Raw genomic sequence first — 16,766 nt, 5'->3', positions numbered from 1 at the left:
CAGCGCTCTTGGATCTTTAGCAGGCGGTGCAGTGGGGATAGTTCAGACTGTTAACCAAGCGAGTTCTGCCGAAAAACAATTAGAAGAACAGAAGAGACACAACCAACATGTTGAAGCTTTAGCTATTGGTAAAGGTCTATATTTGAGACCATATAAACAAGATTTTGGTGTAGCCTTCAATACAACAAGTAAAGTCAAGAAGACTAAAAAAAAAACTTGAAGTAAAACAACCTCATCGTCCTCTAACAGATTGTGTTATAAAGAAATATGCTCGCGAATTGCAAGTTGCGAACTTTCGCGGTGTTTTTATGAGGAACTCTCTGCCAACGCGTCCACGATTCAACGAGTGTGCTGTTGTAAATCTTGATGATAATTTAGGACCTGATACGCATTGGGTAGCATATCGAAAAAGTGGCAAAAATGTTTATTACTTTGATAGTTTTGGTGATTTAAGACCACCTCTAGATCTTATGAAATATTTCAAAGTTGATCAAATCAAATACAGTTATATAAAATATCAAAATTATAATACTTATACTTGTGGTCATTTATGTTTGAAATTTTTATGTGATTTGCTAGAGCATCATGACAATTACCATTTGTATAAATACTGAGAATTGTGAATAAATAATACAGTTTTGAACGATCACTTAATCCTTTTAATTTGAATCATTAACCCTTAGTTTGTCTGGTAGATCATCTATACTAGAAACATACTATTTTCCACCGATAGAACTGGATAGAGATAAAACTTATGTTCTTGGTTTGGTAGAATTACTTACATTCAATTCGATACCAAATGTTGATGTTGGACACAATAAGTACAAAGTTGGTGACATTGAAATTGAACTACCAACGGGCAGTTATGAAATTTGTGATATAGATAAATATTTGAAAGGTTACTTGAAGTTAACAGGGATAAAACTTGAAATAAAGCCCAACAACAATACTTTATGCAGTGAAATAACTTGTAATGAACCAATCGATTTTCAATCAAATAACTCTATTGGACGTTTATTAGGTTTCACCAAGTGGTTGTTGCCCGTAGATTTAAATAATGTCTCTGACATGCCTGTTGCCATTCTCAAAGTGAACGCTCTACGCGTCGAATATAACATAACATCTGGAGCATATGTCAATCAAAATAAGGGACATATCATTCACGAATTCTTTCCAGCTGTACCACCAGGATATAAAATCATTGAAGTTCCTAAACAGATCATATATTTGCCTGTAACTGTCAAAGTTATCGATTATTTACAGCTACGTCTAATTGATTAAGATGGAAATTTAATAAACTTTCGTGGTCAAACAATCACGATCCGTTTACACATAAAAAGAGTTTTATGACGGGAATAGTTTATAATCATAAAGTAGGCAACGTCTATATCAGAAAGTCAGTCATCGACGGATAGCCAAAAGTCTAACACGTCGCAACATTCAGTTCCTGCAAAATCTCGGTCTGAACGTCGTCGGAAGCGCCGCAATTAAGAGAAGAAGAAACGTGAAAAATTTGAAAAACTAACTTGTATATTTGTGTGTTTTTGTCATCTCTAAGATGGAAGAAATACTTAGTGTGCAAGCACCTGTCATTTTTGATGAATCCATAGCTCACTACGAAGTTCATGCACATCAACCTTATAATTCACAAACATTCAATAATAGCGATGAAATTCGCATATTGATACAACATCAAAATTTATGTCTTTTACCATCAAAAAGTTCTCTACACATCGTTGGAAAAATAAGAAGACAAGATGGTACTATTGTTACTGAAACAAAGTTCGTCAATAATGCTATATGTCACCTATTCGAAGATATCCGATATGAAATTAATGCCATTGAGATAGACAAATGTAAAAATATTGGACTAACAAGTACAATGAAAGGTTTGGTTTCATTGAATCAAAATCAAAGTCGATTTCCGGAGAATGCTGGCTGGCTTGATATTGAAGAAACTAAGAAGATAACTGAGAACAATGGTACTTTCATGTGTCAATACGTCTTTCAATGATTTTAGGATTTGCTGAAGACTATCACAAAATTGTTGTAAATGTAAAGCATGAACTTATTCTTACTCGATCAACAGATAATTTAAACGCAGTCATGCAAGATACTGTGAAAATTGATAATATTGATACATATGAGCCTCTTAAAATAGAACTCACAAGAATTGAATGATTAATGCCGTATGTAATTATATCCGATAGGCGTAAAATACAGTTGTTCAATTTCATTCAGAAAGATGCGACTATTTCTATGAGTTTTCGGTCGTGGGAACTTTATGAGTATCCAGCATTACCACAAACATCAAAACATCTTTGGACTGTAAAAAACATCCAATCAATTAGAAAAACCAAGATATATTGTATTAGGTTTTCAAACAAAACGCAAGTCTGATAAAACTAAAAATCCTAGCAGATTTGATCAATGTAATGTAACGAATGTTAAACTTTTTCTAAATTCTCAGCAATATCCATATAGAAATTATTATCTTGATATAAGTAACAATCAATACTCTGTCTTATATGATATGTATGCTCAATTCCAATTGAACTATTACAATAGAGACTGTATGTTCAATCCATTTTTAGATCGAAAACAATTTATCATACATGCACCGTTAAGAGTGATAGATTGTTCAAAGCAAAATGAATCTTTGAAACAAGCTGCTGTCGATTTACGTCTTGAGTTTGAAACCAAAAATGATGTGCCCGCGGAAACAGCTGCATATTGTTTGATTTTACACGATCGTATAGTTAAGTATAATCCTATAAGTGGTCATGTAACCAAACTTGTATAACTCGTATAATAGCTATGTATACTTTTTCTGAATACGTAACTCTAATTGAAGAACTTGAGATAAAAGCACTTGGATTGAGATATCTGGGCGGATATTTACTTGAATTTGTAAAACCATAAATTTTTTATCAATGTAACAGAATATTACATAAATAAAACCCAAGTCGAATAAATACTTCAGTCTTTTTCATTCATTTCAACGATGAGCATTGATGTGTTTGGACGTAAATTTGGTAGAGCTGACGAATTAAACTTGAATAATTTTCATGATAATCTGTTAGTCGAACTAAAGAATATTAAAGATACTATATTAAAGTTAAAAGCTAAATTAAAAGAAATGAGTTCATTGATCGATATTCATCGAAAGGAATTTGATATGAAATTTCTAGGGGTTATTCAGACATTGACAAGTTGAAGCAGTCAGTGACCCCCACCATGATGTGCTTGCAGCTTGTATAAAGAAGCTTGGCTCATGAACCACACCACATTCACTTTCTGTATCTGCATCACAGCTCGTTCGCCTTCTGTAGCAGCACTAGCTCAATCATGAGACAATTTATTTATTTTATTCAAGCTAAGGTATTAGCCAGCTTGAATGCACATATTATTTCTATGTTTGATGGTACAGACCCTACGATTCAAAAAGAGATGGATTCCTTAGAGTATTACTATGACGAAGGTGTAGAAATGATAACAGATGCTTATTATTACGAATATTCGGAGAAAGATTGCAGAAGAATCGAATACTCCATAGCTTTATTGAAAGCACTTTGGTATATGGAAGATTACCAGAAGACTATTAGTCATGGAAATGGTTATATTCATAATTTTAAACTAGATGATATTTCAAGTGCTATTCAAAGTTGGTTAGCTACACAAACATTAACGAATATTCATTATTCAATAAACAAGGTTTTTTTCAAATATGTGGCTGAATGTGTTCAAGCCACGGTATTTAATTTGCTCAAAAAGTCATTTCTAAAGGAAGTAGGCATTGTCTTTACAGCTGTGTATCAAGAACAAATTAGCAATCAATCTCCAAAAAAAATAAAAGTCAAGCTGTTCAAAGTGGAAACTAACAACTCAAACCTATCAGAAATGGTTTGAAGAAAAAGTACAAGAACCTCTGATGAATATGATGGAAAAATTTAAACGTAACTATCCTTCTTACTCTTTCGAATTTATGACAAATGTAGTTGTCAGTTATTATAAGTAGCGCAGTTTGAGCATCATCAGATCATTCAGCACCAAACATTCAAATAATATGGACCGCTATCCAAAGTGAAGTACTCTCGTCTTCTGTAAATCAACAGTTTGATAACGGAAAGCAAAAAAAAACAAATATTATATATGTACATGTATAATCATTGTAAGCATATAATCATCATGCTCAACCTCAATAATTGATCAGTTGTCTATAATTTCTGATAATAAATAGATTTTTTTTCATGTAAATTATATCTCTGTTTATTTAATAAACCTAACCCCGAAAGTTGATAATAAAAAAGTTTTTATACTTACACAAACCTACACTTTTTACTCAATCACAATCAATCAATATAAAGCAAACATGTTTTTTTATTTTGGCATGGAACAAGGGGCATGGGGCATGGGGCATGGGGCGTGGGGCATGGGGCATGGGGCGTGGGGCATGGGGCATGCACGTCGATAATACAAGAGTTGGTAACTGCCGGCAGGGGGCATGGGATCTGCACGTCGATACAAGAATCGGTAATTGCCGGCGGGGCCCATGGGGTCTGCACGTCGGTACACAGTCGGTCACAAACGATTTCAGTCAGGCAGGTCGATAAACATCTGTTGATAAAGCAGCTCACAGATCGCCAATATGAGGATTTATAACGTTACCGATCGTCAGTAAAGAAGGCATCGAAAAATCGCATGGTAAGTGGCGAGTATCAATTCCCCAATATTCGACTGAAATTCCAATAACAGAGGAACCCCTCTTAATTACCTAGCCTGCTCTCTGAGTTTCGTTCTATTGAATATTATCCGAGAGAAGCGTGACCGTTGTTGGCTGATAGAGACTACGTGTATTAGGAATTGCTTCACTTCTCTAACAGATATATAGCGTCTTACCTCCATGGGGTCGGTTGCAGTAGTATGTCATGACAAAATTATTAGTTAGTTCGCCTTACTCAGTTTTCTCAGTTGTTTGTGTTTAAATGAACATTTTTAAACACATTTCATAGACCATAGCTTAATTTTTTTATCAGTGCGCAATAAAACTGTATAAATTACAAAATGTATGATTGTATATAGATAACATATTTTCGAGTAAAAAATACATTAATAATTTATAAAATATAACAGGAAAATGGTTTTAAATACCATTTTGGAATGCAAGACAAGCTGTAAAATATATGGTGTAATTTTTCCCCAAAATTCTAATAAGATGTTCATTGTAACATTATGGAATTCACTGTCCGGATTACTTCTTTTTGAATATTCTTCTAAATATAGAGTCCAGAGCTGTAAAAATTAAGTACAGAGCAATCAGTTTTTTAATGTGAAAATTGAAATGAAATTTAATAGGTATGATATAATATGTATTTAAAATCATGTGTAGTAACATAGTTAATTGTTTACTAAATGTATATAAGGTTTATAAACTTTCATATATAATTACATAGGTACACAAAAAAAAGATTCTGTTCTCGGAACCAGACTGGTATATCTATATATTTTTTGGGTTGCTTGAATCTGAATTCAGTCTCCGTTCGCCTCTGTAAGGCCAGGTTTGAGGTCATTTGAAGTTTAAATCCTGAAAAAATAGTCAAATCGATTTAAAATACTTTTTTTATACGTTTTTCGGATCACTGAATCCGAATCCAGTATATGTTTGTTTCTACGAGGATAAATTCAAGATCATGTAAATGTCAAAGGGATTTATTCTCAAAGTAGTCTTACTCCACAATACTAACGTATACACCCCCCCTCCCCGCGCATTCAACTGTTATGAATGAATCGTATGCAAGTTTAAAAACTCTATTAGCAGCAATAAAATATTATAACTATAAGTGGTAAGTTTGTAGAGACTTTAAAATCCTCATAATGATTCTCGGACAACATTCTGGCTAAACCAACAAACCGTGTTATCTTTGTAAATGGGATAGTAGAGATAAAACAAATTATTACGTGAAGAAAGTTGGAAAACCTACAACAACCTTCGTTCTAGACTTGAAGAAAATCACACAGCAACAGTTAATAGATCCAAAAAAGGTATTGATATTTTCATTACGTATATAAGGTGTGTTCAAAAAGTAAGGTGGATTTTTATTTTTATGAAAAAATATTTATTTATTCATCAATATTTATGTTGTCCCCTTAAAAGTAATCCCTCTCAGATATAATATATACTTATGCTAACATTTTTTCCAATCCTCGAAGCACTTCTGGTAAGCACTTTCTGGTATAACCTTGAGTTGTTCCAGCAATTTTTTCTTTTTCTCCTCAATCGTTCCAAACCTCCGTCCTTTTTTGAGTTTTGGAAACAGAAAAAAGTCGCAGGGGGCTACATCCAGAGATTATGGTGCCTGAGGCATAACTGTGGTGTTGTTCTTGGCCAAAAAGTTCGACACAAACAACGATGAGTGAGCAGGTGCATTATCGTGATGCAAAATCCATGAATTGTTTTCCCACAATTCCAGACGTTTTTTTCGTATTGCTTCTCGCAAACAGCGCATAACTTCAAGGTAATACTCTTTATTAACCGTACAATTTTGTGGTAAGAACTCTTGATTTACTATGCCATGATAATCAAAGAAATTTTGGTCTTGGCTCTTTGGAGTCTTCCATTGGGACGATTGGGCTTTATTCGACGTTATAACCCATGATTCATCACCAGTTATGACTCATTTTAGCATGTCAAGATCATCATTGACGTCGTTTAACAGCTCTTGAGCAATGCTCCTTCGACAGTTCTTTTGTTCAAAATTAAACAAATTCGGAACAAATTTTGCTGTTACACGTTTCATGCCCAAAAGTTCGGAAAAAATTTCATGGCACGAGCCAACAGAGATGTCGACGTTTTCAGTCACTTCTTTAATAGTGATTATACGATTTTTTGACACCATTTGTTTCACTTCTTCAACACTTTCATCAGTTATTGAAGTACTAGGGCTTCCAGAGCGAGGTTCGTCGTCAGTGTCTTCTCGGCCATCTTGAAAGAGCTTATACCATTTGTAAACATTTTTTTGACTTAAAGTAGACTTACCATATGCCACTGTCAAAATTTCAAGTATTTTCGAGCAATTCTTCTGATTTGAGTGGAATCAGTGGATACGATGTGGAGGTTACGTAAGTCGATGAGAGATCTCAAACGCCGAGCATCAGACAGAGATCTAGAATTTAGGTCGGCGTTAAAGTCACCAGTAATAATGACATCTCCGTACAGCGGTAGGAAAGTGGCCAGGCTATTGAAGAAATATGTGGGAGAGTATGCTGAAAGACGTCTGTATACCACCGCCATCAAAAGCTTGTTCTTGTCGGACTTTATTTCGCCAAGAATGAATTCAGGTGTGTTATCAAAGACTGGATCTGAAGTGGCTAGAAAACTAAATTTAAGGTGAGATCTGACGTACAAGCTCACCCCGCCACCCCGCTTTCCAATTCGGTCAAGCCTGAAAAAATTGAAATCGAAGAGAGAGAGGTGTGAGTCAGAGATGTCCGAAAGTCAGTGAGTCAGAGAGGAAGTTCTGTAAAAGCTATGAGGTCAAAATGAGTAGAATGGGCTTGTACTTTGAGAAGAGTAAAGGGACAGGAAGAATTTAGTATATTTATATTGATATGGCCGATAACAAAAAAAGCAAAGGGCGGGGTATGGTCCTGGGTTAGCTGACATCATGGACTACAAACTGGAGGAAATGGATTTGGCACCGCTTCAGATAGCTGAGCTGGAAAAATAGACACTGTCGGGCTGAAACAACTGTCGGGCTGAAACAACTGTCGGGCTGAAACAACTGTCGGTTGTGTTAAGTTGCGGAGCGGAGTTTTTTGGAATGACGGCAGTGGGTCATTGTTTAGCAACCTGGGCGCGAAATTGAGGTTGAACGGCGCGTGTTTTCGAGTGCCGATCGAGGTGCCAGCCACTGACATGGCACCAGAGCGCTGAGCAGATGGAAGAGGACGCTGGCCGGGAGGCAAAAGTGAATAGCCATCAAGGTCGCTCTCCGACATTATGAGGATAGGGGTGGAACGCGTGTTTTTCCGCAGGTGAATGACCATGCCCGAGACGAAAGAGTGCGCGAAACTCAGCTCGCGACTACGTGTAAGCGCATTCAAAAATAGATTTGGATCGGCTGAGAAACAGCTGGTGGATGAAGACGGGATTATCAAAACTACACTTGAAGATGTCCCTCGCCGTCTTCCCAGCGAGCTTCTCAGAGCACTCCGAAATAATATCACGCACCACCATTGAGTCGATGAGCACGACGAAAGCGGACGTAGTAGCGTGCGTCTGACCCCGCAGGGTATTCTCGGTCGGGCTTAGACGTGAGCGAGTAGCAGTCCGTTATCTAGTGGCCGCTATGCGACCCCGAGCGTTAGGGTAGCCAATCGCTTCAAAGACCATACCGGTAGCATAATACAATGAACCCAGGAACTCCTACGGAAGGCCCAGAATAAATAGCTCGGAGCGATCTTTGAGACCTATTGCAGATTTAAGGCTCTTTAACTCGTCGGGGACACGATCAACTTTGGTTAGGATAGAAGTCTAGGTGGCTCTAATCTCGTTGCAAAACTCGGTAAATTCGTTATTTATGAAATCGGAAAACCATACTGGCGGTTTGTCGCCCATGGTGAAAGCCATACTATCGGGCAAAAGGATATGGTCCGCATTAGGGGAAGAAACAGTGGAAAGGGCAATCGATCGGGCAGTACACACACACACACACACACACACACACACACACACACACACACACACACACACACACATATTATTTAAAACTTATGTTACATTTTGGTTTACATTTCCTACTTCACTATTTGTACCTCGTGTTTAGTTTGTGTAGTTTCTAATGTATGTGTTTTGTGCGTGTATGTGCGTGTATGTGCGTGTTTTATGTACGAGGTCTGTCCGGAAAGTATCGGGCCTACCTGTATATTTTCGTGCTAGCGTTATTCTTTATCATCTGGTGGGTGGAATCCTTCAAAGTAATCCCCACTTGATTGAATAACATGGTTCCATCGATGTTTCCACTTTTTAAAACAGTCCTGGAACTCACTTTTAGGGATAGCCTTAAGTACACTCGTCGCATTGTTTTCAACCTTTGTTTGTCATCGAATCGGTGTCCTTTGAGTGGTTTTTTTAGTTTTGGAAACAGCCAAAAGTCACAAGGGACTATGTCGGGACTGCATGGAGGTTGTCGAAGCAATGCGATATTGTGTTTGTTCAAAAACTGCTGCACAAGATGGGATGAATGCGCTAGCGCATTATCGTGATGGAGAAGCCAGTCACCACTTTCCCAAAAGTGCGGCCGTTTTCTTCTTCCTCTATCACGCAAACGTTTCAAAATTTGAACGTAGTATTCTTTATTGATTGTCTGACCTGTTGGTGCATATTCGTGATGTACAACACCTTCACAATCGAAAAAAACAATCAACATTGACTTAACGTTGCTCCGACTTTGACGTGCTTTTTTGGGTCTTGGCGATTCAGAATGCTTCCACTGTGAAGATTGTTGTTTTGTTTCAGGATCAAAACCATAAACCCATGATTCATTACCTGTAATAACTTTTCTAAGCACATTATCATCATTATTGATCATTTCCAGATTGTCCAGAGAGATTTCTAAGCGAATGTTCTTCTGCTCTGTTGTGAGCAATTTTGGGATGAATTTCGCACACACGCGTTTCATTCCTAAATTTTCGGTTGAAATTTCTGAAATGATAGTTTTTGGTATCCCAAGGTCTTTTTCTAGTTCTCTCACAGTCATACGATGATCTTGTTCGATTGCAAGTCGCACCCGCTCAATATTATCTGCGGTTTTTGTCGTCGAAGGTCGGCCGGAACGAGAATCACTATCGACAGAAGTGCGACCAATTCGTTGATCTTGTTTTTTAGTCATTTTTGACAATATAAAAATTCGACGAACGCGAAAAAGGCACTGTAAACAAAGACACGATGTGCATGAACTATACGTCCGGCAGGTGTCAGTAAGTAACCAATAGATTCGTGAGGCTTTACTGTTGACATTTCTGTCCGGTAGAGGTCGCTCGAACACTATGGCGCGAAGTTATAAATGTAGGCCCGATACTTTCCGAACAGATCTCGTATATATGTGCGTATGTAGGTCTGTCTGCAAACCTTGTGTCTCTGTCTTCTACGCCTGTCTGTTGAGCCTTTCTTCCCATTTTTCAGTTGCTTAATCTTTTCTTCCTCTTTCTCTCTCCGACATCTGCCTTTGCCACTCATCTGTTTTTCTTTTTCTTGCTTATTTTCTTTTCTACTTCTTCCTCTGCTACTTTCTTTTACCTTTTTACCTTGCCTTTCTTTTGCCTTTGCTCTCTTTCTTGCTAATTATCTCACCTGTCTTTCTTCTTATTAGGGCTTTAACACCTTTTTTTCATTTCCTAATGCTTCCTCTGCCTTTTATTTCCTCAGCCTCACTTATTTTCCTTAGTGTCTTATAATTTTATCTTCTTATTTTCCTTTTTCTTTCTCTTCTTCGTTTCTTCTTCTTTTCCATTTTCGCTCCATCATCCAATGCCTGCTTCCTCTCGCTTTTGTACTCTCGTTGCTAGTACGTGTGTTTTGTATGTGTGTGTGTGCATGTGTATGTTTGCGTGTGTGTGCGTATTTGTGTGTATGTGTGCGTATGTAGATGTGTCTGCGAATCTTGTGTCTCTATCTTCTGTTTCCGTCTGTCCTTAGGGTCTTATAATTTCGTCTTCTTGTTTTTCTTTTTCTTTCTCCTCTTCGTTTCTTCTTCTTTTCCATTTTAGATCTATCATCCACGCTATCTTTTCTTTGCTTCCTATTATTATTTTTTCCCATTCTTCCCCTTCCTTTTTTCTTTTTTTACATTTTTCTACTATGTGCTTCCAATTTTCATCCTCGTTCATACACATTCTGCATTTCTTATTTTTTTCTTTTTCCAAATACCTGCTTCCTCTTGTTTCATTACCTAACCTAAACCTTTCCCTTATTTGTAGGTCTTTTATTCTTCTCTCTCCTTGAATTTCCTTTAATCTATACTTTTTCATTTCTTCTTTCAGTTCTTTCCATTCCTTTATGTATCTTGATTTTTCTAACTTTTCTTCTTTTTTCTTTAGCTCTTCTCTTATTTCTTGCCAAAACTCTTCTCTCATTTCGTTTCCCTCTTCCCTCTCTATGTATATTTTACTTATTTCTAGCCTTTCCTCACTCTCCACATTCTTACCCTTTTTATCTTTTTCATTTCTTTCCCTTTTCTTTAGTTCTCTCCATGCTTCTTTTTTTATTGAACCATCTCTTTCTTCTCTTATTTTGTTTTCATACCTCATTGCTCTTTCTAATGCTGTTTCTTTTATTTCTTGTCTTCCTGTTTCCCATCGTATTAAGTAACTTGGCGTGTTTCTATCTAATTCCAATATCCACTTTATGTATTTTAGTTGTAATCTCTCTATTTATTCATATCTCTTCCATACCCAGAGTTCTGCTCCATACATAATCACGCTTTTCGCCAGTGCATCGAACAGGTTCATCCTTAGCTCCCAATTTTCTCTAAATAGTTTTTCTCCTAGCTCCCATAGTCTTCCGAGTCCCATATTTATTTTCCCTTCTACCTTCTTTATCTGCTTTTTATTTCCGTTATTTCTGCTTATCACATATCCCAAGTAGTTGTACTCTTTAACCATCTCTATCTTCTCACCTTCCCATTCGAATTCTTCTTCCGTCCTCCTTCCTCCTCCTCTCCTGCACTTCATCATCTTTGATTTTTCTACATTTAGCTCTAATCCTCTTTCTTCCAGGTATCTTCTTAATTTTTTCAGCATCGCTTTCATTCCACTTTCACTCTTTACCATCATCACTATATCATCTGCATATCCTAATGTCCATATTTTCATCCTTTCTATCACTACCCCTCCTTCTTGCATCTGTTTGATCTTGACTTTCAGGTCGGCAAAGGCAAGATTAAATATCGTGGTGCTCAAAAGGCACCCTAGCCTTACGCCTTTGTAAGTCTCGAACTCCCCAATTATTTCTCTTCCAACTTTTACCTTACTCTTTGTTTTCTTATATATTTCTTTTATTCTTTTCCTAATTTTTCTATTTATCCCTTTCTCTTTCATTGTTTCCCATATTTTCCTTCTCTTTATTTTGTCCAAAGCGGCCTTCATGTCGGCAAAGAATACATACAGTTTTTCTCCTTTTTCCCTTATTTCTTTCCCTATTATTGTTTTTAATATATATATTGCGTCCATTGTTCCTCTTTTCTTCTTAAATCCCATGTGTGTATCGCTTAGTGTCTCTTTTGCTTCTAGTTCTCTTTCCAGTTTTTTCCTCAGTATTTTCGCATATATTTCGTATCCCGTGTCCATCAGCGTTAGTCTTCTGTAGTTTTTCAATTCTTCTTTCCTCCCTTTCTTATATATTGGTACTATTATTTCCTTTCTCCATTCTTACGGTTATCCTTCTCCGTTTCATATTCTGTTTAAGCATTTTGTCATATCTTTTAACGAGCCTTCCGTGCCTTCCACCCATGCTTCATTTGTTATACCATCTTCTCCTGTCGCCTTTTTCTTTTTTATTCTTCTTAATACCTCTTCTGCTTCTTTTACTTCGATTTCTTCACCTTCCTCTTCTTCGCTGTCTTCGGTTACTTCCCCTTTGCTTTCTTCCTTTTCTTTCTCTCCCAGTTGTCACTGGAAGTGCTTTAACCATTGTTCTTTTCTTATATTTTCATCTAATCCAATTCTTTTCTTCCTATTGTAATTCACTTTATCCCAGAATTTTCTTCTCGTCTTATCTTTTTTTATTTCCTCTCTGTAATCTCTCTTTGCTTCTAGGTATTTGCCTCTGTTTCTTTCCCTTTTTCTTACCTTATTTAACTTTGCCATCACCCTAGCCCTTTTTATCCTACATTCTTCTCTCCACCAGCTTTTTTTTCGATCCGTTTTTTCCTTATCTTCTTTTTTACGACTGCATTCCTTACTCTATTTTTTATCTCTCTCCATTTTTCTAATCCCTGTATTGCGTCTATCCATCTCTGATACTCTCTTACGCCTTCTTCGCTCCAGTCGTCTATCATTCGTTCTTCCTCTTTTTTTCTTTCTTCTGCTATTTTATCTCCCAATTCCACTTCTACTGGTAAGTGATCCGACTTTACCTTTTCTTTTATTTAAACCCTTTTTATTGCCTCATCACCTTCCTCGTTACCTACTACATAATCTATCTTTGATATTCCTCTCGCTTCTATATTCGTTATTTCTCCCTCTTCATCTCCTTCTTTTCTCCCATTTGTTATCACTAAACTCATTTCTCCTAACCATTTTATCATTTCTTCGCCCTCTACGTTTAACAGTTTATCCTTGGCCTTTATTTCTTCTAGGTTTTCTTCTGTCTCCCATTCTCTCCCTTCATTTGCTATTCTAGCATTGAAGTCTCCTCCTATAATTATTGTTTTTCCTCTGTTTTCCTCTAATTCTTCGCTTAGGTATTCATAGTTTTCCTTTTTCTCATGTTGCATATACACCGTTGCTATTATGTATCTCTCTCTCTCTTTACTCCGCTTCTTTTCTGCCTCCACCCTCTTTTCATCTGTATCTCTCTCCTCAAAAACTTTTCCTCTCTAACTTTCTCATCAAAACTCGCACTCACAGCCAAGACATGTCCGCTCCCTTCCACGAGTCGAAACCCACCCCGATCGGGCAGTATTCGAGGAATTACTCCGCGATTCCACCTTCAACGTCTTCGACGGGAAAAGCTCGTAAGGTGACGCCCGTCTCTTTTGGCCTGAGATTTCGACGAGAAAAAAGGTACCAGCTGAAACCGAGTCGATTTGAGTGGAAGGAGGGGATAGTAACAACGCGCCACCGGTTTGACGAGGGTTAGCCGAGACCACAGTATCAAAAGAACAGGTACGTCAAATAAAGATTGCGAGATCAGGGTTTGAGGTTATATCCGTACAAAGTTGATGGAAAAATCTAGCACAAGCTTTGCACTGCGAGATATTGCCACCCCAGTAACTTAGTGCTTCACCACACTTGGCGCATAAAGACAAGAGCATTTGATAAAAGTGAGCAGTTCGGAAATTAAAAACAAGTTATGATAAAGAATAGAAATTCATAGATAGTGTTAATGTTTTCCCATTTCTCCTCCTTGGATCTCAAAACCTTACAAGAAAACTGTAATATAAGAGGTAATTTTTAAAGGACAGATTGAAACGCTGATTTGAAATGTTCGAATTTCACGTGAAAATTTGGGTCACTGACCAGTCATAAACAGTAGCTAAGAAAAGTCAGAATTTTAAAGATTTGAAAATTGGCACCTCAGTGGCACCAACTCTGTTAGTTAAAGATCAAAATTGGTGGAAAATTCGGGATTAAAATGGTGCCATTTACAGGGGACAGAATAGGAATTCGCAAGTTAACCTAAAACGACTATTACGCAAAACAAACAAATAGCACATACGCAAATGAAATGAGAAAATGTAGTTGAAAAAAACACAATGATTGATGAAAACGAACGCCGAAATTACATTAAAGAATGAAATTAATTGTAGAAATAAAAAATACGATTTGATATGTCGATAAAATAAAATTAAAATTGAAATTAAAATTAAAATTGTCTAACGTGTAGATAGCACTAGATGCAAAATACAACAAAAATTAAAATTAAGGTAAATAAAACAAGATAAAATAAAATAAAAATAAAACAGCCATCACGATAACTAAATGCGAGACAATTTAAAGTGATGAAATGTAATGAAGCAAAAAATAACACCGACAATGACGAGTCTCTCCGAGTACATTATAATGTATGGAGTAACGGTAAAATTGTTGACAAAGGTACTTACGAGGGGGGTGAATAAGTCTTTACAAAATCCAAGAGATAGCGCTCATCACGTTAAAATTATGATGTTTTTGGCAAGAAATACTACCAACTAGATACCGTACAAAGTTTCAGCTCGATTCATTAAGTCGATTTTTTGTGAGCGTTGGTTGAACAAAAAGTCATTGGTTTATTTGAAAAATGGAAAAAACAGAGTTTCGAGCGGATATAAAACATTTTCATTTGAAAGGCCTTACACCAAAAGAAATCATGGCAAGTTTGCCACTGTGTTTAAGACTATTTATAACTGAGTAAATGAATTTAAAAGCGGCCGTACAACAACAAAAGATGAGCCTCGTTCAGGACGCTCCGTAGAAGTGAGTACGCCCGAAATGGTAAACAAAATCCACGATATGGTGTTGAGTGATAGAAGATGGAAATTGCGAGAATTAGTTGAGACCACAGGGGTATCAAAGGGTACAATCATTCCAATCATGCATAAAAAATTGGGGATGAAAAAATATCAGCAAGATGGGTGCCGCGTTTGCTCACTGTTGAAAACAAACGAACCCTCGTAGCAGCAAAAATTTAGAAGTGTTGCAATCAGTAAAGTGTGCAGTGTGTAATGTGTAGAGTGTAGTGGTACTGTCGTGGAGGCTGTGTTGTTATCGTTATTAGCAGAGTTGTGTAGCTCGAAACTTGCAAAGTTGGTGATTTGGTGAAGGTTATGTTGTAATCAGGCTAACCAATAATTCATTTATTGGCCAAAATATTGACTAAAAGCCAAGAAATTTTAGCTTAAACCAGTGCACCGCTACTCACCGAGAGAGAGAGAGAGAAAGAGAGAGAGAGAGAGAGAGAGAGAGATAAGGATCCGAATGACGATATTGGGCAATGATTCGCGGCAATGGTAGAGAGAAGAAAGAGTTTAGTAGTAATGAAGGACGAGTGGTGCGAAGGAACACTCAAGTACGAGCGGTCACCGAGTTAAGTACAAGGTGCGAGAAGAGTAAGAAGCAAACGATAGAGGCAGGATAGCGAGTCAGTCAGTGATGGCCGTCAGTAGCAGAGTTGAGTTCGAGGAGCGATATCAGCAAAAATCGTGAAAAGGAGAGCCGAGCACGAGAGGCAAAAAGTACAGGAGGAGGCTGCTCAACGGGAGGACGTCGACGCATCTTTGAGGAAACGTGGCCTACCGTTTCCCGCTTATCGAGGAGTCGTAGCAGAATAAATGTCAAGTACTCTTCGAGAGTTTTCTCTCTCTCTCAGATGTGGCGGTCGTCCTCGCCCGTATTCAGATGCCGTAATAGTAATGCGTTCACCCGCCAACTATTGCGACGGCTCTCCGTGCCGGTACTTGCCTCGTTGACGTGGCGATATCCCGCCACGCAACCATCTGACTGATTGTATAGAAACCATCTGGCTTTTATTGTGTAGAAGGTTAAGTTGAATGTGTAGAATATAGGATAAGATTTGGAATTAATGAGTCTAAACCTCTTTATTTCTTCTTTCTTTGACATGAAGGCCGCTTTTGATAAGATAAAGAAAAATCAATGGTCGCGGGAGCGACCTGCGGCATGAATGCCGGAGGCACGGAAAGCGACATATACACAATAACTTCGCTATAGGTTCATAAGTCATACGTTTTTTTTTAACATATTATGCATTTTATTATGCCTTTAATCTACAAAACTATTCATTGTTAATAAAATAAGTAAAAAAACTAATAATTTCGTTATTTACATCGATGATTGTTCATTTTTTATCGTTTTTATTTCCGAGGTGGTCAAATTTTATTTTCTTCTCCAGCCGTGAAAAATTTATTCAACATTTTTACTACGCATGCTCGATCATAAAGCACTCGATAATCGATTTCAAGATCTCGATCGATTGCACAGGTCTGCAAAAAAAAATTTTGAGTTATTGCAAGATCGCTATTCATGTATTCCGAAGGTTTTTGATGCGCTGA

The 16,766-nt window shown here is 37.2% G+C and overlaps 1 protein-coding gene across 1 annotated transcript in view; it reads right to left on the bottom strand.

The window, feature by feature from the left end:
- Window positions 1-16,766, bottom strand: part of LOC131671027 (protein unc-79 homolog) — a 446,378-nt gene that overhangs the window by 160,787 nt on the left and 268,825 nt on the right. The window contains exon 7 of the mRNA XM_058947140.1: window positions 5,152-5,292. Within this exon, the coding sequence (XP_058803123.1) occupies window positions 5,152-5,292 (141 nt within the window). The remainder of the gene's footprint in view (window positions 1-5,151; window positions 5,293-16,766) is intronic.

The sequence above is a fragment of the Phymastichus coffea genome, unplaced genomic scaffold, assembly GCF_024137745.1.
Source record: "Phymastichus coffea isolate CEN01 unplaced genomic scaffold, Cenicafe_Pcof_1.1 PCOF00009, whole genome shotgun sequence".
Lineage (NCBI taxonomy): Eukaryota > Metazoa > Arthropoda > Insecta > Hymenoptera > Eulophidae > Phymastichus > Phymastichus coffea.
The sequence above is the reverse complement of the archived record's forward strand: the minus strand, read 5'-3'. Positions and strand labels throughout refer to the sequence as shown.